This window comes from Belonocnema kinseyi, chromosome 4 (assembly GCF_010883055.1).
Source record: "Belonocnema kinseyi isolate 2016_QV_RU_SX_M_011 chromosome 4, B_treatae_v1, whole genome shotgun sequence".
Classification (NCBI taxonomy): Eukaryota; Metazoa; Arthropoda; class Insecta; order Hymenoptera; family Cynipidae; genus Belonocnema; species Belonocnema kinseyi.
Window position 1 is genome coordinate 2955403 of NC_046660.1, and position 23677 is coordinate 2979079.

At 28.7% G+C, this 23677-nt stretch overlaps 1 protein-coding gene across 1 annotated transcript in view; it reads right to left on the reverse strand.

Annotated features, from left to right (window-relative positions):
- Window positions 1–593: 593 nt before the first annotated feature.
- LOC117170475 overlaps window positions 594–23677 on the reverse strand; it is a 44807-nt gene continuing 21723 nt past the window's right edge. Inside the window, exons 7-11 of the mRNA XM_033357175.1 lie at window positions 22071–22253; window positions 21278–21349; window positions 3040–3312; window positions 908–979; window positions 594–796 (exon numbers count right to left, since the gene is read on the reverse strand). Of these exons, the coding sequence (XP_033213066.1) occupies window positions 594–796; window positions 908–979; window positions 3040–3312; window positions 21278–21349; window positions 22071–22253 (803 nt within the window). The remainder of the gene's footprint in view (window positions 797–907; window positions 980–3039; window positions 3313–21277; window positions 21350–22070; window positions 22254–23677) is intronic.

Here is a 23677-nt window from a genome sequence, read left to right on the forward strand (position 1 = left end):
ACTTTTCCTATCTCGTGCCAAGCATCATATATAATGCCTAGGAAGTATATGTAATGCCTGGATTATATACTTTTATTATCTCGTGCCGAGCATCATATATAATATCTAGGAATTATATGTAATGCCTAGGGAGTATATGTAATGCCTGGATTATATACTTCTCCTACCTCGTGCTGAGCATTATATATAATGCCTAGGGATTATATATATATTGGCTGGGCAAAGTATATAATTATTATTCGATTATACACTTCCCCTGAAGTGTAGAGGGATTATATGTAATGCCTGGATTATATACGTTTCCTATTTTGTGCCGGGCATTATCTATAAAGCCCAGGGATTATATATATTGCCTAGGCAAAGCATATTATAATTATTCGATTATACACTTCGCCTGAAGTGATCAAGCATTATATATAATGCCTAGGGATTATATATAATGCCTAGGGAGTATATGTAATGCCTGGTCATCAGGGACGACGCGGTCGATTATTTTTCGCTGAAGGTAGTCTAGTTTCAATGATGAGACGCAATAAAAGAAAAGCATGGAAGTTTCAAAATAATTTAAAAGAATTTATTAATTAAATAATACACTAGTGGTAGTAACCAGGTGCGGCGGCGTAACCGTAGTGGGGCTCTGGTGCATATTCAACTGGATCATGGGAATATTGAGCATATTGAGCAGCTGGTTGAATGAAGGACTTAGCGACTGGTGCGTGCTCGTATTGGGCGTATTGAGCGTATTGGGGAGCGGCCACAATTGGGGCGTGAGCGACGGCCTTCACAGCTACGGCTGCTGGAAGTTAATGAATTTATAAACTTTTATTATTTCGAACATAATTTACTAAAATTATAATTATTTAGCAGAAGGAAATAATTCTTAATCATAATTTGTATTATTTTTTACCTGGTTCTTTACGAACGACAGCGTTGAAGCCATTGACAGAGTCTGCAGTGTAATCCACAATCCTACGTGTGCCTTAAAAAAAACAGTTAAAACCAAGTTAAAATGTTGAAATCAAGTTTTGTAATTGGAAACAATAGAGAAGATGCCTTGGGAATTAATTTGAATTAATTTCAAATAATAAAAGTTCCTAGATTAAAAGTATCGATTATAAATTATTTCCTTATTTAAATAATAAATATAATTATAATCTGAAGCTGTCTAAATAAGAAGAAATCTCCATAAATATTCAAGTCAATCACTTTACGCTTCCAAAAAATTCAATTACTTTTTTGATATTTCTAGAAAAAATAAATTAGTCAGTTAGGCATGAGAGGCATAATATTTATGAAACAAGAAATTGATTGATTGATTTTTTTCAAAAAAGTTGAACTTTTTACACGAAAATATGAATTTTCACTAAAAAACTTAATTTTCATCCCAAAAAGATGGAATCGTTAAAAAGTAATTGAATTCTTAAACAAACAAAAATGAGTTTCTACAAAAATAGTTCAATTTTCTACTAAATAAAAATAATAATATTTTTTAACGATAAACATTTTCTGATCTATGAATATAATAGTCGACTTTCCAGCAACAAATAATTAACTTTCAGCCAAAAAAAGTTAGATTTTTAAAAAAAGGGTTTGCATTTTGCATCCAAAAATATGTACTTTCTGACAAAAGTGTTGAATTTTCTTCAAAATTTTCAAACAAATAATGAAATTTTTGACCAAAGAGATGAAATTTCTACTAAATGAGATGCATTTTCGACTGAAATTATTAGTTTCTAACTGAAAGAATTCAATTTTTAATAAAAAATTTAATCTTTCACAAAAAAAAAAACGATTCTCAACTAAATCGTTAAATTTTCAAAGAAAAAATGAATTTTTGAATAAAATTATTAATATTTGAACAAAAGAATGAATTTTTAAACAAACATTTTAACTCTTAAGCAAATAGATTTATTTTTAATTAAAGAGATGAAACTTCAATTATTATTTTGATCCTTTAACCAAAAAAATAAAAAAAAGTTTTTTTGTATTTCAAATATAGTTGAAATTGCAAGCAAGCAGTTAAAATTTTTATCAAAGAAGAATCATTGTGAGCAAAAAATGTATAAGCGGATATTTCAACCAAAAAGGTCCTGAATTTTGAATAAAAACATGAATTCAACCAAATACTTGAATTTTCAATTGACATTTCTTTAACTGAAAAATGCAACAAAAAGTGGATTAGTTAAATTTTCAGTACAAAAATTAATGTTTAACACTTATTCAGAAGAGAACAAATTTAAACCAAGTTTTTGAATTCTCAGGTCTAAAGATTAATTTTTTACAGAATAGTTGGATTTTTACCGCAAACATGATTTTTCACGAAAAAAGTTCAATTCTAGTCAAATAGTCGAATTTTTTTACCAAATCAGTCGAATTTCTCACCCAAGAAGATGAACATTCTGACAAATTTGGTGAATTTCCTTCCAAATTTCTAACCCAATAATAAAATTTTTAAACCAAGAAAGGACCTGAATTTTAAATAAATACATATTAATTCAACTAAATACTTGAATTTTAAATGAGAACTTTCCAACTAAAAATGTAACAAAAATCGGATTAGTTAAATTTTTAGTGCAAGAATTAATCTTTTTAGACAGAAAACAAAGCTTCAACAAAAGAGTTAAATCTTGAACCAAGAAAGATTTTTTAATCAAGAAAAATTGGAAATTTAACCTTAGTGCTCACTGTTCAACCCGAAAATAATATTTTTCATTTAAAATTTTATCTTTTGACCGTGCTAAGTTTCCAGAAATTTCTTGAAATTATAGAATTATAATTATAGAACTATAATTATAGAATTGTAATTATAAAAAACTATGCTGCGCAATTAGGAGAAATGAATCATTTTACTGACGCATTATAATTGCTTCAAGAATATTTTTCAAATTTAGCACAGAACCGAACCACTTTAGTTCTAGATTCTAGAACTACCTCAATGTCGGTAAGGCAGGAATCTAGGACTGTAACTCTCCTTATTCATCTACTTTTGACTTTATTTTTGCAATTTCAAACAATTGATATTTTTTTAAAGGATATTACCGTCAGCTTCGAGGAAGTTGTAGCTGCCCTGGACAAGGTCTCCGTCGCGGGTTTCGTGCTGGCCTTTGGAGTCTCCGGTCAGACCATCCTGGACATCATAGGCGTAGCTATATTGAGGATGATGGTCAAACTCAGTGTCAACAGTTTTAGCCACAACTGCTTTCGCAATTGGTTGAGCGTAACCAACTGGGGCGTATCCCAAAGGTGCGGGAGCTTCGAGATATCCAGCATTGGCGACAGCCACGAGCCCAGTGAGGACCACAAACTGAAATAATAATTTTCAAATTATTATTAATTATAACAAATTCTGACGTGAATCATTTTTGATTGGCCAGTATTATCTCTGCAACTCTTATAAAATTTAATAAAGATAAAATTATAAACCGTTTTACGCTGTTGCAAATTTAGGTACTATATTTAATTTTACAAACGAAACACTTTTTAGACACTTTTATGCTGCACAATATTTTTAAATAACACATTTCACTCCTTCGCACCTTGAATGCCATTGTTGTGATTGCGTGAGTTCCTTTCTACAAATGATGTCCGTGGGTTCGAAAATTTCAGTTTATATAGGAGCTCGCTAGAATTTTTAATCTATGATGAAAGGCTTGAAAGGTATTGAAGGGCCAAGACTCGAAAGGAGGAAAATATGGTGAGAAACTGAATAAACAAATTTCAATATGGGAGTAGAGATACAATCTTTCGTTATTTTCAATTGACCTTTAATATCTATTCAGGAACAGATAAATAAAAAAAATCATTTTGAAGAAAGAAACGACGTCAAAATGTACTGAAACGAAATTGAATCATAATTGGTTCATATTAAGCAATACGAATATTGAAAGCCGTTTAATTGTTTTTCAGTTTTCATATTGATCAGGAGACCGAACATAACTGAAGTTCAAAATTAATTTGTAAGAAAATGACCTGAAATAAAATTAAATCTCTAGTTTTTCTGAATATTTGCTCAATTATATTTCATTTAGAATCCAATATTTAAGTGTGTGGAAAAGTTTAGAAACTTTCTTCTTCTCAGCAAATAATCCTTGAGAAACGAGGGATTGAAAAAATAAAAAAATTTTCAAAATAATGTCAGTTGAAAAACAGTAGGATCATTTGTCTGAAACGGCTAAAAAAATAATATTTTTTGGGCCCGATATTGAGTGGAAAATTTGTGCAATTTTAAGGACAACATTTTTTTTTTTTGCTTTAGAGAGCAAGCCAAAGGAAATAAATCTGTAATTTTTTATTTTTTTAAATTAAAATATTAACACATGTCACCAGGCACTTCAAAATCCCATTTGATTAATATAAACTGTTAAAAATGTTTGGAATTTTACAACACTTCTACAAAACTTCTAAAATATAATTCACGGAATACAAAAATACATTTCATGAAATTGAGCAAATTCAACTAATTCATCGAATTCAAGGAATTCCCGGAATTAAACAAATTCAAGACGTTTACGAAATTCAAGGAATTTATGGAATTCACGGAATATAAGAAATTTATGGAATTCATGGAATTGATGGATTTCGGGGACTTTATAGAATTCGCGGAATTTATGGAGTTCAAGGAATTCACTAAATAAATGAAATTCAAGAAATTTACGGGATTAATAAAATTCATGAAATTCATGGAATTAAAGGAATTCACAAAATGTATGGATCTCAAGGAATTCCCGGAATGTATCGAATACATGGAATAGATGTAATTCACAGAAATAATGGAATTTGCGAGATTCATGGAATTCACGAATTAATGAAATTTTCAGAATTCATGGAATTCATGAAATTCACGGAATTGTTAAAATTTAATGAATTTATAGGATTCCAGGAATTCACGGGATTCAAGGAATTAATTGAATTCAAGTAATTTACTGAAATCGCGGAATTGATCGGATTCATCCTATTTAAGAAAATCATAGAATTTATGTGATTTACGGAATTCATGGAATTTACGGGATTAATGAAATTAATTGAATTCTTGGAATTAATTGAATTCATGGAATTCACAGAATGCATGGAATTCACTAAATTCGCTGAATAAAAAAACTGAATCAGAATTACAAAATAGCAGAAAACTTCGTTTAGGCTTAATAAATATTTAAAAGCATTCAAACAATTCAAAGTGAATATTATAATTGGAAGGCTTTGAAAGAATCAAACAATATCCTCTAGATTTCTTGGGAAAATTTAAAGATATTTTATGTAAGATTATAGAACAATTTTTTTATTTGTTAGAATTTTTTTAAATTGCATTTTAAACAATTTTCAAGTTTAAAAAAATGAACTAAAATGATATATTGTGAACAAATTCAATGAATTTTAATTAATTGATTTAGAAATTTGTTTTTCGTCATAATTATTTTCATGAAATTTAGCTTAAGATTTAAGAAGAAACGGAAATTTTCACTATACTTCTTTTAATCAAACATGAACTAGGTTATTTCCAGCTCAAAAAGAGAAGTTTTTAAAAATAATTTATAAAATTGAGGAAAATATTTTAATGTTAATTAAAATAACTAGTTTTGGAAAAGAACTCGAGGTGAATTTTGTAAAGAAATATTTTCCAATGTTTATTGATTGTTTAAAAATAATTTTTACGGTTTAATGTTTTTTCTCTCACTTTAGGTAAAAGTTGAAACTATGGATTATTTAATCCTAATGCTTTAGGGGTTTTTAATTCCTTAAAAGATTCTCTGCTGATCACATTGGTAAGTTTTTATTGCAAAACTTTTATTTAGGGATAATGAAATCGTTATTTTTGAAAATAATAGGTTTTCATAAATAAAATTTTAAAATAAAAACGTGCGACGGAGATTTGCAAATAATCTTTGAAGGGGTAAAATAAAAGCTAGATCATTATAATAAAATGAGAATTGCAACTTTTACCTTAAGAAAAAAAGAAAAACATTCAACTTTAAATGAATATTGTCAAATAAAGAAAACCGGAATTATTTTTTTCAAAAGTTCACCTCAACCTCTTTTCCAAAATAAGTTATAAATAGCATTAGCATATTTTCCTCGATTGTAAAAATCATTTTTAATAAAGTTCATTTTTTGAACTTGAAGTAACATATAATAACAATTAATTTAATAATAATACATAATAAATAAGGAGACACATTATGGTCATTAAAACATATAATCTGTTTATTAAAATATTTGAAAATCCGATTCATCGAATTTAGGAAATTCACGGAATACGCTTAATTGATGGAATTCGCGGAATTCGTGGAATTCATGGAAATAACGGAATTCGCGGAATTCGAGGAGTTCAAGGAATTTACGAAATTCGCGGAATTCATAGAATGGAAGGCATTCGGGTATTTTATGGAATGCAAGAAATTCATGGGATTGATGGAATTTCGTGAATTCCTTGATTTAATTGATTTCAATTAAATTTCATAAATTCTTTGAATTTTGTAAATTCCATGAATTGCACGATTTCCTTGAATTTCGCGAATTAGTTCAATTCCGTAAATAACTTGAATTTCACGAATTCCATGAATTTCTTGAATTCCGTGAAAACCACGAATTCCGTGAAACCCACGAATTCCGTGAATTCATTAGATTCCGTAATTTTAATGAGTTTCGCGTATTCCATCAATTCAGTAAATTCCATGAATCCATATAGTTACGTGAATTCTTTGGATTTTGTCTATTCGTTGTATTCTTGGAATTCCTTGATTTTCGTAATTTTTTGGATTCCATGATTTTCATGAATTTCGCGTATTGCATGAATTCCGTAAATTACATCATTTTCGTGAATTTCATGGATTCTCTAATTTAATAAATTCCGTGAACTCCATGAACTCCATGAATTTCTGGAATTTCATCAATTCCTTGTATTCCGAGAATATTTTAAATTCCGTAAATTCCTTGTATCCGTAAATTTCTTTATTTTTTTATAAATCCTTTGGATTCCGTGATTTTCATGAATTCCGCGTATTCCATGAATCCTCGAATTCCATAAATTCCATGTTCACGAGCTCTATGAATTTCTGGAATTTCATGAATTCCTAGAGTTCCCTGAATCCTTTGCATCAGGTGGATTTCTTGAATTCCGGGAATTGAATTAATTATTTGAATTCTGCAAATTGCAAGAATTCCGTGCATTCCTTGATTTTCCTCAATTCCGTAAATTTCGTGAATTTCATGAATTAAAATACGTAACAGCTCCAGGGGAAGGGAAGAGTCGATAGATTTTATTACGATTTATAACGGAACGCGAAAAAGGGTCCTTCAATCATGCACGTGTTTTGTGGAAATTCGTACATTAAACAATAACTTACATTAATTGTTAAAAAATTTATTAACAGTTCAGAAAAGGTTAGGCAATTTTATTGTTTAGTGAAAAGTGAGAGAAAAAAAAGATCTTGCAAAAGTCAGAAAATTTATATAACTTTGAAAAATTGTCAGGCAGCATAAATTTTAATTGTTTTAATTTTAATTTAAAATCGTGTTATTCTGCTTATAAAAGATTCTAAGTTTTAAATAATAAAATTGATGGTTTTAATTGAAAAATTAATTTATTTTATTAGAAACTACATCTTATTTGTATAAAATGCAATTCTTTGGTTAAAAATTTAACAATTTTGTTGAAAAGTTATCCTTTTTTGTTAAAAATTCAACTAAAATTCAATTAAAATCTTTTGTAAATGAAAATGAATTTTTTTTTTAAATTTGTGCTTTTCTTTAAAAAATTCAGCTGATTTAGTAGAAACTGCATTTTTCTTAGATGAAAATGCAACTTGTTGGTTAAAAATTCAGCAATTTAGTTAAAAGTCAAACTTAATTTTTTTTTGTATAAAAATTGAAACATATTTTTTGAAAATTTTTCTTTTCAATTAAAAAATGTATCTGTTTCATTAGGAATTTAATTTTTCTTGGATAAAAAGGCACTGTTTGGTTGAGAATAAAACTTCTTTGATTGAGGATTTAACTATTTCGTTTGAATCACTTAGTTAAGAAATCATTTTTTTCCGAAGATTCATATTTTTAGTTGAAAATTCATCTCTTTAGTTGAAAGTTTAACTATTTTTTGAAAACTGATTTTTTAAAATGAAATTTATCTGTTTAGGTTGGAAATGTAATTATTATTCAAAAATTTATTACTTTCTTAAAAATTCAAGTATTTTGTATCTGAAAATTTGTATCTTATTCTGTATCTGAAATATTGTTTCCTTTGAAAAATGATGTTTCTACTAGAACAGACGAATTTTTAATAAAAAAAGGTGAATTTTTAAAAAAATATTGGAATTCTATGTTGAAAAAGATTTAATTTGATCTTCTACGATCAAAATATTAATTTTTAAACAAGAAAAACTTTTATACGAAAGAATGAAATTGTCAGTAAAAAGACCAACTTTTAACAACAAAAAAGACTTTTCAAGAAAATTGTTACATTTTCTACTAAAATGTTGCATTTAGATGCAAAGAATATAAAAATTTCCCTTACACCATCAGATGAATTTTTATTCAAAATTCTTTTTTTTTAATGGAGTTGAATTTTTATCCAAAAAACATGTCAGTTGCCTTTTAAAGATCAAAATGTAAATGTTTTAAACAAAAACAAATTTCAAAATAATAAAATAATAAAATTTTTAATCCAAAAAGACGAATTTTGTTTGAACCAAAAATTATGAAAATATAACAGAATAGTTGAATTTTCTACTATATATAGTTGCATTTTTAATTTTATCGAAGAAAGATGAAATTCTTACTAAAACAGAGGAAATTTAATTTAAAAACTACACATTTTTTTAAGTTGTACTTTCGCAAAAAAAATTCAAATTGGTTTTCAACACCAAAGTATAAATTTGAAACAAACAGTAAATTTAATATAAAATATTTGAATTTGCCACAAAACAGTGGAATTTTCAACTAAAAAGTATGTCTTGTTAGCAAAATAGTTTAATTTTCAGCCAAACTTTTAATCTTTATCCAATGAAGCTAAAATGTCTCCTAAAATAGTTAAACTTTTAATAAAAAAAAAGTAAAGAAAAAAAAGGAAATTTTCAATTCGTCTGAAAAAAATCGTCTTATTTGTTTTCAAAATTAGTCTTTTATGAAAAATTGATCTAAATATTAAAAAAAAATTTGTTTACGTTGAAAAATTAGTTGTTTAAAATATAATTTTTTTTAAATCTTTTTCTTTAATCTCGTCTTTTTTGCGCTAAGATTTATTTTGTTTGTTGATAATTCATCTTTTTGTTTTAGAGTTTACCTATTAGGTAAAAAATGTTTATTTTTTGGTTAAATTCAATTTATTGAAAATTTGTTGTTTTTAAAAAAATTTTTCAAATTGAAAATTTAACTATTATATGTTTTTTTTTTGTTTAAAATCAATATTTTGAATTGAAAATTGATCTCTTCTAGTTTGAAGTTAAACTTTTTAAATTAAAAATTCAAGTATTGAAATTTTTTTTAATTGACAATTTAAAGAAATTTAAGACTGAACTCTTTGGTTAATAATTCATTTTCTTGGTTTTTATTTAATTATGATAATTTACATTAAAATTCAACTATTTTAATAAAAATGTGCTAATTTTATGGTTCAAAATAAATGTTATTGAATGCAAATTTAACAATTCTCATTAAATTTAAATTAATTATTTAAAATAAATCAATTTAGTTGGAAATTAATTTCTTTGTTTAATAATTTAACTAATTTGTCAAAAATTCGTCTTTTCTTCGATGGAACTTAAATTTTTTAATTCAAAATTAATATGTTCTATTTTTATTTAAAAATTGATCTTTTTTAGTTGCAAATTCAACAAGTTGATTAGTAATTGAACTTTACGATTAAAAATGCATTCGGTTTGGTTCATGATTCATCACTTTAGTACAATATTCGTCCCTTTGGTTGAAAATTTAACTAATTTAGTTTTTTTTAATTTATATTTTTTAGATTAAAATTTGCTATTTTTTGGTTAAAAATTAATGTATATAATAGTTGAAAATCAATTTCTTCGGTTAAAAATGTTACTATAACGTAAAAAAGTTTCTTTTCGTTAGAAATTAATGTTTCATATTTAAGCATTTTATTTTTACTTAAAAATTTATATTTTATATTTATATTATCATTAATAATATTATATTGGAATAATGCTAGAAGGATGCGTTTTTTCTTCAATTTCTGGCATTTTGTCAAATTTTGAATTAAAGTGAGATAAGAATGAATTAAAGTTAACAAAAATAATTGTTTAAACAATTTATTATCATTGTTAATAATATTCTCTTTGTTTATGGATAGAATGTTGCGTTTTTTTAAATTTTCAACTCGTACTCTATTTTTCATTGGGCGTCACTTAATAACTAATTAAATTTTGCAAAAGTAATTGTTTAAACAAATTATTATTGGTTATGACTATCTTCCTTTATATCAATACCTGATAGTTGCGGTTTTTTTGTCAATTTTTACCTTTATGTCCTTTTTTCACTTAGTGAGGTAATAATTAATGAGAGTTAACAAAATGTTGTTTAAACAATTATTTTTTCTGAATCCAATTAATTATTAAGTTACGCCTTAAAAAAAATAGACAAACAGTTGAAAGTTTCAGAAAAAACAAAAACATTTCACCAATTAAGCCAAGAGAATATTATTAACAATAATAAGAAATTTTTCAAACAATTATTTTTGTTATCTTGAATTCATGATTACTACACTCCTATTAAAAATTAGACAATAAGCCAAAAATTCCGAAAAATAGCATCTTTCTAGTATTATTCAAATATAATATTAATAATAATAAATTGTTTAAACAATTAATTTTCTTGTTACTAATTTATTACTTAGCTCTAATTACCGGTATCAAATGATATTTTATGTGCCAGAAACAACTTGCATTAAAAAAACGGCAAAATTTTTTTTTTGCTGGTGGGGGTTTTTTTGGGACCCTATAAAACAGACTTACGGTGTTGATATTTGAATAGCGATATTTTAGTCATATTCTATGGCTAATTGTGAAGAGAAATCTAGAGTTTCAACTCGATTGAGATAATATTGAGGATTCTGATAAAGAATTATAAAAAATTCTTTTTTCTTGTGGAAAATACACGTAAAAGTTCATGGGGTTTGCGGCACCTCGAAATATAATTATTTTTCAAAACAAAAAAAAGCATTTATTTTTGTGTGGATGCAAACAAATTTCTAAGGGGACCCCATACAATTGAAAAAAAAAATTCCAATTAACTTTTGGACCACCCTAATAGATTCGCCTCTTTATCTAGATTCTCGATATTTATATAATGATGAAAATTTAACAAATTAGTTGACAATTTTGGATGAAAATTAATTTTGTTAATTAAAAATTTAACTATTATGATTTTAAAGTTAAATTTTTTGGCTCTTTAATTGCATTAAGGGGGAGGCGCGTTTAAAAAATACAACTTTCGTAATATGTGGATGACCGCCAACTCGATTATAGAGTCGATTTTGTTGGCGAGGGCTTTGTAATGCGAGAAATTGGGCAAGAAGCTAGATCACACCCAAAGGCGTTGCCGGGAGACCGATATGAGTGGACAATGACGGTGACTGGTGAGACTAGGCCGCGTCCTTGCCTGCAGTTACCTAATTGTATGGGAGCTATTATAATGAAATTCTCCTTTTCCTACAGAGATCATAGACTTATTATATTCAACATTCACCTTCAGATAGAGAACTGCAAAGTCACTTACAACTTTTTCAAGGTCAGACAGTTACAATAGTTCTCGGGCAATGTGCTTCAAGGATAAAAGGCAATGGACGCTAGGAAAAATTGTATTTCTTGAGTGAATTAAATTATATTTGATAGAAAGAAAATTTAGGAATTAATAATTATAATAATAATATTAATCATTCAGAAATTTAAAATATGAAAAACAGTAGCTTATCAGTTAAATAAAGCTGTTGGACTCAGGCCAGATCGAGTCTGAAATTTACCCCCACCATACCTACCGTTTGGGGGCCGCAAAATAGAAGGTGCATGATTGCCACTGTGAGTTCGTGTGTAAGCCGAAAATGCACGATTCGACTTCGGTTCTCTGCTGTACGATGATTGCCGATCTGAAAGCTTCGGAAAACTTCGGTGTTCTTCTATTTATATCTCGATCCCAATTTGAAATAAAATGGAAGAAATTGGCGAATTTAATTTTTTGCGTGATTCTTCATTTCATGCATGTGTCGATTTTGAGGTTATGTTTTTCATGTGTATATAGTATGAATATTATTACTTTTATATATTTTATTAATGTTAATATTATAATTATAAAATATAACATTAATTTTAATTAATAGCTGACTAACTTTAAATAGAATTAGTTAAACTTTCAACTAAAGCAATTAGTTTTCTGCACCAAAAAAAATTTGTTAAATTTGTTTTAAATAAAATATTTAAAATTTTAAACCAAAAGTTAAATTTTTAATAAAATACATGAACTTTGCACAAAACAAATTTATTTTCCACCAAGTCTAATCACTTTCAAACAGAAAAATTGAAAAAAATAGTTAAAATTCTTTGACATTGCTTTAAATTATTGAAATAAAATAAAATATTTTAAACATTTAAATATTTTAAAATATTTTAAATCCTTTAAAATCTCATACTAAATTATTTGAATTAATTGAAAATTCCTTGGAATCTAGTAAAATGTCTTAAGATGTATCAAATCCTTTAAAATCTCATATCAAATTACTGTAATCAATTGAAAATTCCTTGGTACCTTTTAGAATACTCTCAAATATTTCGAAATCTTCAAAATCTTTTGAAAAATCTTAACCTTTCTTTGAAAGATTTGTAAGCTACTTCTTTGAAATTCTTTGAAATTCCTTAAAATTAGAAAAATAGGATGAAAATTTCTTGAAATCTTTTAAAACATCCTCAAATATTTAGAATCGTTAACAATCTGTTGAAATATCTTGAAATTTTTTAAAACTCTTGAAAATTCCTTGAAATTTTAAAAATACCCTGAAATATTTCAAATCCTTTAAAATCTCATTTAAAATAAATGTTGTCAATAAAAATTCCTTGGAATCTTTCAAATTTTCTAAAAATTTTCAAATCCTTCAAAATCTTTTGAAATACTTTGGAATTTTTTTTAGGATTTCTAAATTACTTTGGAATTTAAAAAATAAGTCTTCTAAAATTTTTTTAGTTCTTTAAAATTTATGTAAATTTTAAAAATAAATTGAAAATTCCTTGAAATCTTTTAAAATATCTTCAAATACTTAAAATCCCAAAAAATTTTTTGAAATCTCTTGAAATTTGTTTTCAATAAAAATTCAAAGCTTTCGAAATTTAATTTTAAAAAATTTTCAACTATTCAATAAGAATAATTTTCAACTCGATGGGATTCAGGTCTTCGAATTTGAAATTTTACACTTGGAAGTTGATTTATAAAAAATTAGAAATCATAAAGCAATTGAAAGCGTTCGAAATTTAAAAGTATGTTAGAAAAAGTGTATAAATTTATAATTATATACAATAATGTTTATTTATATTTTCCTCTTTTCCACAACACCGCGAAAATTTTAAATTCCTGACCACAGAGATTTTAAATTTCTGACATTTTCTAATCAGAATCTTGTAAAGCCCAAAGTTTCAAAAGCATGAAGTTTTATAAATTTCAATCTGAAGGTTTAAAAAATTTCAAGAGATTTCAAAAGATTTGTAAGGATTTTAAATATTTGAGGAAGTTTTAAAAGAAGTCAAAGAATTTTCAAGAGCATTTAAAAATGTCAAAAGATTTTAAAGGATTCCAACTTTTTAAAGATATTTTAAAACATTCCAAGAAAGTTTCAATTAATTCCAACAACTTAAAGCCAAAAATAATTGTCTTCCGAAGCCTTCAGATTGGCAATCATCGTACAGAAGAAAACCGAAGTCGAATCGTGCATTTTCGGCTCACACGAACTCACAGTGGTAATCATGCACCTTCTGTTTTTCGGCCCCCAAACGGTAGGTATGGTAGGGGTAAATTTCAGGCTCGATCTGGCAGCTCTGCGAAATGAAAAGTTGACTAATCAGAAAATTTCCGCGGAAACAGTACTTGAAGTAAGCCGCAGATGAAATTTACTATAGTGCGTGTCCAGCCTCATGCATCGCCCCCACTTTTCTGTTTTCTTACGATCCGGAAGGGAATTAGAGTTCTTAAATTCTCGAGAATTTAAGTTCAGGTTATACAACCGAGAATATGACAGAATTTAGGAGAGTTTAAAAGAATTTAAGAGAATTTAAGAATTTATGATTTTTAGCAATATTTTTATTGTTCAGGCCATGATCTCATTACCAACAAAAAATATTATCTTCATTCAGGTGGTGGGATTTTATACTACAAAGTAAGGAAACTTTATTTACTTTTCTTGAAAATGTTAAAATCCTGTAAGATGACAATTTCTTTACTAATTAGCTCGCGTTGTAAAGCGCAGAGTCACCCACAAGGTGTTTTGGACAGGAAATATTTTAAGAATAGTTTCGATTTGCACTCGAAATTTCTTTTATTAGAACAAACAAATTCTTTCTTTGATATAGGGTTAAGTAAATATTCAAACTCAAATAAATTTTACTTAAGTTTTACAATTATATTTTTCTAAAAAAAATATGTTCTAACGTTACTCCGCTGGGAATCGAACCACAGAAATTCCAATTGCCGGTTGGGTTCATTCCCAATTAAGATATTAGAGAGACCAACAGAAAAATATATATGATACGAGTTCTTACTTCTCTTACAACCGTTTCTTTTCAACAGTAATTTTCGATTTTGCTGGTCAACTTTTCATCAAGCTATAATCCACATTTCATATTTTTTCTACTTCTATTTTATAATTTTTTTTTTAAACTTTTAATCTGCTTAATTTGAGTTCGAATTTCGCGGTCAGTTATGGAAGTTCGTTAGCGCCTCCTAACTTACGGTAAACAAGGATTAATTCGATAAAATTTGGGCAGACTTTCGCGTTTATTCAATATTGTGTATCCTTTTTTGATAACCTAGCATCTTTAATCTAATGGAAATTTATTTCTTAGATTTATTTATTTTTAACATTATACACACAAATATAATTTTTCTACGCTTTTTGAGACAATTCGAAAAGATTATTAAAAATTTCCGATATGGTGAAAAAATATCTAGAAAATTGTGCAATAAGTTTTTTTATTTTAAAGGATTTTGCAAAATTTTAGGAAAACTTCAGTTTACCTCCAAGGCTATTTAGAACTTGTGAAAGTTTAGAAGACATTTATAAATATTTTATGAATTTCCGAAAATGTTTTAAAGTTTTCGAATACTTAATATTAGTTTAAAGTGTTTAAGAATCTTCTCTTCAAATTTTTGTTATTAGATAAAAAAATATAATAAAAAATTGAACTTTTTACTAAACTTCTATACATTTTCTAAAACAATTCAAATGTTTCCTAAATTTTTCAAACTTATTTCCAAACTAGAAAAATTCCATTAACAGTTTTCAGATTGTTTTTTTTTAACAATTTAGAAAATCTTGTGAAATGTTTTGAAATCTTTCTAATGTTCTCTCAAAACTCCATTATAATTAATTTCATTGAATAAAGAATCATTTTAAACTTTCCTGAGAATATTTAAAAAATGTTATTCTTTTGAAATGTCACGAAATTTCTTGAAAAACTTCAAAGTTTTGCATTCGACATTTTTTAAAAGTTTACAGTATTTCAGTTTTTTTTTAAATCTTAAAATTTTAATTTATCCAAAATTTTTGTTGATCTTGGACATTTCTTTTAAAATTATTTTATCACTTTTTTAAAATTTGTGAAGATGTTTCAACACTACAAAAAATGGCCCTAAAGTCTTCCATATTTTCTTCGCAATTTGTAGAAATCCTTTAAACTGTTTTAGAATTTTTTTAAATTTTGTTTCAAAAATTAATTTTTAAGAATAAAAAAATAATTTGAAATTATTCCAGAAAACCTAGAAAAACTTCTTTATTTTCTTAAAATGTTTGAAAAATCTTAAAAACCTCCTACATTTTGTATAGGAAATCTTGAAAAATGTTAATTTTGTTTTCAGTTTTTTGAAATTTTTACAAATCTTTTATATATATTTTCTAAAACGATTCAAATGTTTCCTAAAATTTGTAAAGTCAATTTCAAAAGGAAAAAAAATTCCTTGCAGTTTTTCAAATACTTTTTTGAAAATTTAAATAATCTTTTTAAATGTTTCGTAATAGTTACAAATAGCTCCTTGCAATTCATTTTCAGAAATAAAGAATTATTTCAAGGTTTCCTAAGAATCTCTTAAAAAATGGGTATTTTCTGAAAATCTTTCAAAATTCTTAAGAAGCTCCAAAAAATTTTATTTGAAGTCTTTAAAAATCTATACATTTTTTTAATCTTCAATTTTTTAATAATTCTTCAAAAATCTTAAAAAACGTATTCATACCTTTCAAACTGATTTGAATATTTCCTTGAATTTATTTAAATCTTTCAAAACCGAAAAAATGGCCCTAAAATCTTCCAGATTTTCTTCACTATTTTCGGAAATATTTTAAAATATTTTAGAAACTTTTTAAATTTTCTTCAAAAATGAATTGTTCAAAATAAAAAAATCATGTAAAATGATTCCAGAAATATTTTTTTAAAAATGTCTTTGCTTGAATCTTTTTAAATTTATAAAAAGCTCCTACATTTTTCTTGGAAATGTTCAAAAATCAACATTTTGTTAAAATTTTTTTTGAAATATTTGTAGGATTTAAGTCATTTTATAATATTTTCAAAATTTCTCAAAGTTTGAAATATCTTTAAAAAATAATTAACAGTTTTCCTAAAATTTCGTAATCTTACAAAAATTTTCTTTAAAAAAAATCATGGCCGCCATCCAGTTAAGACTTGTCGCATGATCTTGATTATCCTTTGATTGAAATGCATTATATTTCAATGTAAAGGAAGAGAGTTTTTTCGGCATGTGAGACCCTGTTCTTTTTCGGAAAAGTATTTTAACTTGCTCCGTGATTGATGTTTTAATTCATAGTTTAAAATTTGTCTAAGTTTGAACTAACCTCAAAACTTGATAAGTTTTCTGTGTTCCTATCGTCGTGTTCTCCTCATCATGGCACCTTGTGGGTAAAAAGAGATAAAAACTCTCCATACTGAAGTAATCTGTCGCGGTTCTGCAAAGTGATAAATGCGGTTTTTTGAACCGAGTGCAATACCCACTACCATCTATTCTGTGCAGCAAATACTAGACTCCTCGATAACACAGTACAGTCCAAATTTAAAGATACGAGCAATTCGGCAATCGGGGTCTCTAAATATACGAGCGAGAAAGGCGCCCCACTCCTACGACATTTAGATTTCAGCGATAATTTGGAAGAACGCTCACAGGCCTACTATGCGCACGCGCGCCTCGAATTCAAGGCAGCACGCATCATGGGAACTGAACTCTACCCAATTTTCTGTCGCACTATTGAGTATTTTAACATTACGTCATACTCGGTCGGTAACGTCGAAACTTATAAGGCCATACCACTTGGTGGACTGCAAAGCGTTGATTAAATAGGAGTTTGACTAAAATTAATTTTTGTACACGAATGTACCAGGGGTGTTAGTTGAAATTTGCTGGTTTTTCAATAAAGAAAACACTTAATTCTCAAGGGAATCTCAAAAACGTTTTATTTAAAGTATTGACCATTGGATTCTACACATTTTTCCCATCTTTCAGGCAAATCATGGATACCATTCCAAAAAAATTTTTTCTCTTTCGAGGCAAACCATTCGACGAGCCATTTTTCGACTTCTTCAAAATTGGCGAAGCGCTGTTCTGCGAGTGAGTGTCACATCGATGCGAAAAGGTGATAGTCGGACGGGGCGAGGTCTGGAGAGTACGGCGGGTGCGATAATATTTTCCAATTCAATGCTCTTAATGTGTCTTACGGCCAAAGCGATTTAGCTTTGGAGTCGGTAGGCCGACCTCACCAGATGAAAGCCATGATTTTTTCCGCTTCGTGTTTTCGAAAAAAATCCATTTTTCGTCACCCGTGAAAATTCGATGCAGAAAAAATTTCCTTTCAAACCGTTCAAGCAGCATTTCACAAACGGTTTTTCGATTTTCCATGTGTCAATCAATCGGTTGGTGCGGTACCCATTTTCCATACTTTCGGATTTTTCCCATGGCTTTTAAACGTTGGAAAATTGCTCCTCGGGTCATATTCAGAGTTTGTGCCAATTGTTTTTGCGATTGGGTTGGGTCTTTATACAATAACGCCTGCAATTCCTCGTCTTCGAACTTTTTCGCTGCACCAGGATGTTCATTGTCTGTTAAATCGAAATCTCCACTTTTAAATTGACGAAACCATGTCTCACATGTTCTAATCACTGGAGCATGTTCACCATAATTTTCTACCAGCAATCGATGAGCTTCAACTGCTTTTTTCTTCCGATGAAATAAGAAAAGCAACAAATGCCGCAAATGCGATTTGCTTGGAACGAAACTCGACATATTCACTGAGGTAAACATTTATGGTGCTATTATTTTGGCAGAATGGAATTGCGTATTTTTGAAAGTTATTATCCATAAAAAAATATGACATAGATGCAAAATCATAGAAATGTCTTCATATCTCTAGCGACATCTATGAGTAAAAGCGGAAAACTTCAACGAACACCCCTGGAAAGTGAAAAATCGTGATATGGCTTTGCTTTTGAGAAAGAAAAGTCATTTCTTTAGTTATTGTTAGCAATTGGGGAAGTGTGCGATTTGGAACATCCATCAAGAGAAAATATAATGTGCCGTGATTGAGGTTAGGCTGCATTGTTGGTATAGTTGACGGTCAAAAATGTTTAAATTTTGGTAGTTCGTTAAAGTGTGTTTTTCATAGATGTCAAGAGATTATTTTTTCAATTTGAGAAAACAAAAATGATCAAAGACTTTGATCCTTCTTAGAAATCCTATAAGACTTCTTAAAAATTAAAAAATTTAAATTAATTTTAATCACGTAAAATCTTTAAAATATTCTTAAATTCCTTTAAATCTTTTGACAATCCTTAAAATCTGTTAATTTTTGGAAATAACTTAAAATCTTTACAAATAACTTTTAAATTAATTACTTAACATTCTTTAAAGTCACGACGTTTCGTGAACAATTCGTAGTTTTTTACACGAGTGAAACCTGTAAGATTTTGTGATAATCCTTAAACTCTTCCAATTTTTTTAAAATCCCTTCAACTTCTTTACAATCATTTAAAATATTTCGAAGTTTCTCAAAATTGACTTAATTTATTTCAAATATCTTAAAAGCCTTTCAATTTTCTTAAATTCCTTTAAATCTCTTAAAAATCCTTAAAATCTTTGAATTATTTCAAATTCATTAAAAAATTTTTAAATGACTTTTCAAAAACTAGCTTGAAATTCTTCAAGACCACTAAAATTGCCTTACAATCTTACGGAATAACTTGTAAATCCTTTAACCTTTTTAAATTATTTATAAATTATTTTTAAATCCTTTAAAACGAAACTCGAAGCTTCTTAGGCTCCTTCAAATATCTTAAAAATCCCTAAATCAATAAATTTCTTCAAATACCTTGAAATCACCTAAAATTCGTTACATCTGTTTTAATAATTTTTCAATAAATAGCTTCATCAATCATGAAATTTTTTTTCACTATTTTTGGATTATTTCTAAATCCTTAAAAAATGAGTTTTAAGATTCCGCCAAGTCCTTTGTGATTAATTCCTTAACATCACTTGAGTCCTTCAAAATCCTTAAAGTCCTTAGAATTTGATCAAATCTCTTGTAAATCCATCAACCTTTTGTGAATTTAAAAAAAATCTTTAAAATTCCTTTAAAATCGTTCAATTTTTCTGCATTCTTTTGAAATCCTTTAAAATTGTTGAAATCGTTAAAAAATCTCTTGAGAAATCCTGAGATCGCTTAAAGCCTTTTAAAATCCTTTAAAGTCTCTTTGATATAACTTTATTTGATATGAACTTACTTAAAATCACCTATTATCGAAAAGTATTATGACATAAGTCGCCGTCAATTGATTTTATTCAAACTCCTATCTAAACAATGCTTTGCAGTCCTTACAGATTTTGATTTACCGACCGAGCGTGACGTAATATTAGAATACTCAATTCACGTTGACAAATCTTGGCTCACTTGATAAGACTTGATAAGATAAGAGTTTACGCGGATTCCACGAGGGCGCGCTGCTCCGGGATTTGGAGTCTAAAATAAATTGAGTGTAATATTCATGGCGCGCAGTCACACGCGCTTGAAACTCAAATACGGCTAAAGTAGAGGGGGGAAATGCTACTCGCTCCTTTGGAGTTGGAATGCTCGTATCTGTGGAGCGCTATTATCTTTGGAGTTCGTTTATTTGGAGTTCGTGTGAATCTTGTAGGTGTTGTATTTCACGTCAAAGGTCACTTGTTTTCAAGGACCAGACAAATTTCGTCAGCATCCAGGATTTCGAAAGAGTTATCAACAATGAATTCCCCAATTTCCTGCCCCAACTGGAAGTATTTGAGAACTGAAAGGTCACGTTTTATTTTTAAATTAATAAATGCAATTTAAGTTTAAGCTAAATCGATTCATTCTAGAATTGCCAGACATTATTGAAAAAATCATAATTTACTTAAATTATTATATTAACCTCAAAAAGATTAGTATTGAATGCCTCGAATGTCACAAATTATTACTTATGAAAAATAGATATTCACAGAGTACGATCGTTTAAACCTTGAACAGAATTCTCCCAATTTTTATAGGAATACTACAAATACTGAGTGAAAATAGGATGTTCGCCTTGACCATCCCGAAAGGTGGAACTTAGCTATTCCTGATTGTAAGTCGAATGTTCTTATAATAGTCAGACTGGCCATACAATGAGATTCTATCTGTGTCGAAAAAAATTTGGAATAAAGTTCGAACCTCCAGAAGGACTGACTGGCTCTGTAAATTTTGACCCTCCAACTTTGACCATCTATTTTTCTTCCGTGTTTCTTGATTCTTATTCTTCTTTATGTTATAAAAGTTGATACGAGGACAACCCTTTTACATGGGGCCGCGACGAGTCGGTTTAATTGTAACACATCTGTTATAAAGTTAAGCTGGAAAGATAAATGCAAAAAGAACTTTTTACTTTTTTTAAGCACTTTAGTTTATCTTAAAAAATAAACGCTTTATGCACAATCCAATGATACATTCTTTATTCATTTTTTTCAAATTCTTCATGATCGTAAAAGTGGTGCCGTGCCCACAGAGGATTCGCCTGTATGTATTTACGGTCTCGGCTACTAGGACGTCCATTGAGTACCAATGTGTCACCATCTCTAGGACTGACTGATTGGGGTTCACCTTTTGTAAAAAAAAAACATATTCATTCAATAATTAAAAGATTTTCGAAAATCATTAATTTAAAAAACCTAAATTATACTTATTTATCACTCTACTAATAATTATTGGAGAAATTCTATTTGGGATTTTTTCTGAATCCCAACAATGTTTCATTGGTTTAAAAAAATTGTGTATGTGACGTGGAACGAAAAAGCCAGCCTGAGGACCAAAAATGAGTTTACGAGAATCAGCAAATAAAAGTAAAAGAAAGACGAACAAGGCGAAAAAATGTAATCTTGATCGTGAGGAAATAGGGATTTTTTCATTCCATATGGGAAATCTTCATTATTCAGAATTAATGAAAAACTAAAATCTCAAAAATCACTAAAATCAACAAAAAATATCATTCCCAAGTTATTTCTACTTACAGGAAAGTCCAGCTACAATTAAATATATTTTAAAAAGTTGAATTTTGAACAAATAACGATGACTTGAATGACCGCGAATGAGCGCTCGAGCAGTCTACAGGAGTGGGGATGGCGCGCGAAAATTGCGACGCAAGAGAGAATGGATTTTGTTCTCTTCTTCGTTACGTTTTCTGCGCGTCATCCCCCCTCCGGACTATGCTCAAGCGCTCGTTTGATTCTATTTTCGAGCCTTCCATTGAACAAAGTCTAGATGTTTTTGGCAGCATTCTTTAATATTTGGTTTAGATTGTGAATTATTATAAAATTACACTCACCTTTGATATGAATGTCATAAATTACCCCGTCAGATGCGACTTTTCCAATGGGAACATCATTACGGTACATTATATCACCTTCACGGGGCGCGGGTGGCGTTGATTTCCGAGGAGGTAGGAGTGGATAACGGAGCCGTACCTGACGTCTCCGTTGCTTACAAGTCAGCAGCCATCGACAGGAATCTATAAGAAAATATCACGAATTATTAATTTAAAGATTTTTGGAATTATTAACTAGTTAATTGTTCTAAATTGCTTGTTTACTAATGATAATTTTCCAAGACATTTTTTGAGTTAATAGTATTTTATAAGTACCCGTTGTTCAGTGCTGCTCCGTAACTTTTTGAAAGAGACCACTTATCGTTCCCGTTACATTAAGAAAATATTATTTAGTTATCATTATCGTTTCCATTTAGAAATAATGCTTTTGCTTAGTTATTTTTGCAGAAAAGTAACTAGTCACTATATATATATATATAAATATTTATATAATAACCCTCGAGTTTTAAGAGTTGCCTGTAAATAGGCAAAAACAGTAGCTCCTGGGTGATCCTTCTGAAAAGTAGCATCTCACAGGAGAAACGCTATAGCGCAAACTCCAGCAACTCCCTCCTCGACGATGTTACACAAGACCGAGTAGGGAGAATTGGAACAGGCCTATAAAAAGGGCAACCCAGTTTAAAAATATTCTTCTAGATCTTGTGTCTGAAAAGAACAGGTCGCAGGAGCGAGTCAGTAGGAGAAGCCCAGAGCCTAAGTCCTCTGGAACTTGTCCGATAATTCGCTTTTTAAAAAGAATAAAATTTCAAGATATAAAAACCTTATTCGAATTGAGTTCTCTTTAAGAGCGCCCAGTGGGATAATCTACCCTGAAGCTGTCGAGACAAGAGATTCAATTTCAAAGTGATCCTTTCATATCAGAGTAAAATCTCAGAATTCACTATCTTTTAAGAGTGTTTTCGAGATTGCGAGCTATTGAAAATTTACATAGGGTACAAGTTTCTGTTTCTAAAAACTCGATTAAATTTATGAGAATATTATTTCAAGGATGAAGCCTCACGCTTATTAACAAAAGATTTTATCTTCAAAGATACTTTCTCTATTTTCTCTGAGTGACTACCGGCACTATCCCTGTAACTCCATCGGTAGAAACAGAGTTCAGATATTTATGATTCCACAATTCGTGTACGAGAGATATAGAGATTTTAAAACCCTCTATACTCTGGGGAAAACACGTTTCGTCGAGTGAAGACTAGACCGAGAGATAAAATTCTAGAAAATATAAATACGACCCAATTGTCGGTGAAAAGTTTGGTATTGAATGCTTGGCAAATGCCCGACTCGCACTATGACCTGCTAAGGTTACCCCCACCATTGCATCCCTCGCGTTACCCCTCGCTTTCTTTTTCTCGCCTGGGATTATATCTTCGAAGACTGGTGTACCTCAGATATTTAACGATTCCCCGCAAGAAAATTAAGCTGTTGTCCTTTTGGTTCCATTTTAGAAATTTCCCATGGAGTTTATAACTATAAAATTCGAAGATTACAACAAATCTTTCATAAAATTGAAATTGCTTCAACTTTATTTGTATAATATTCGTCTTTTT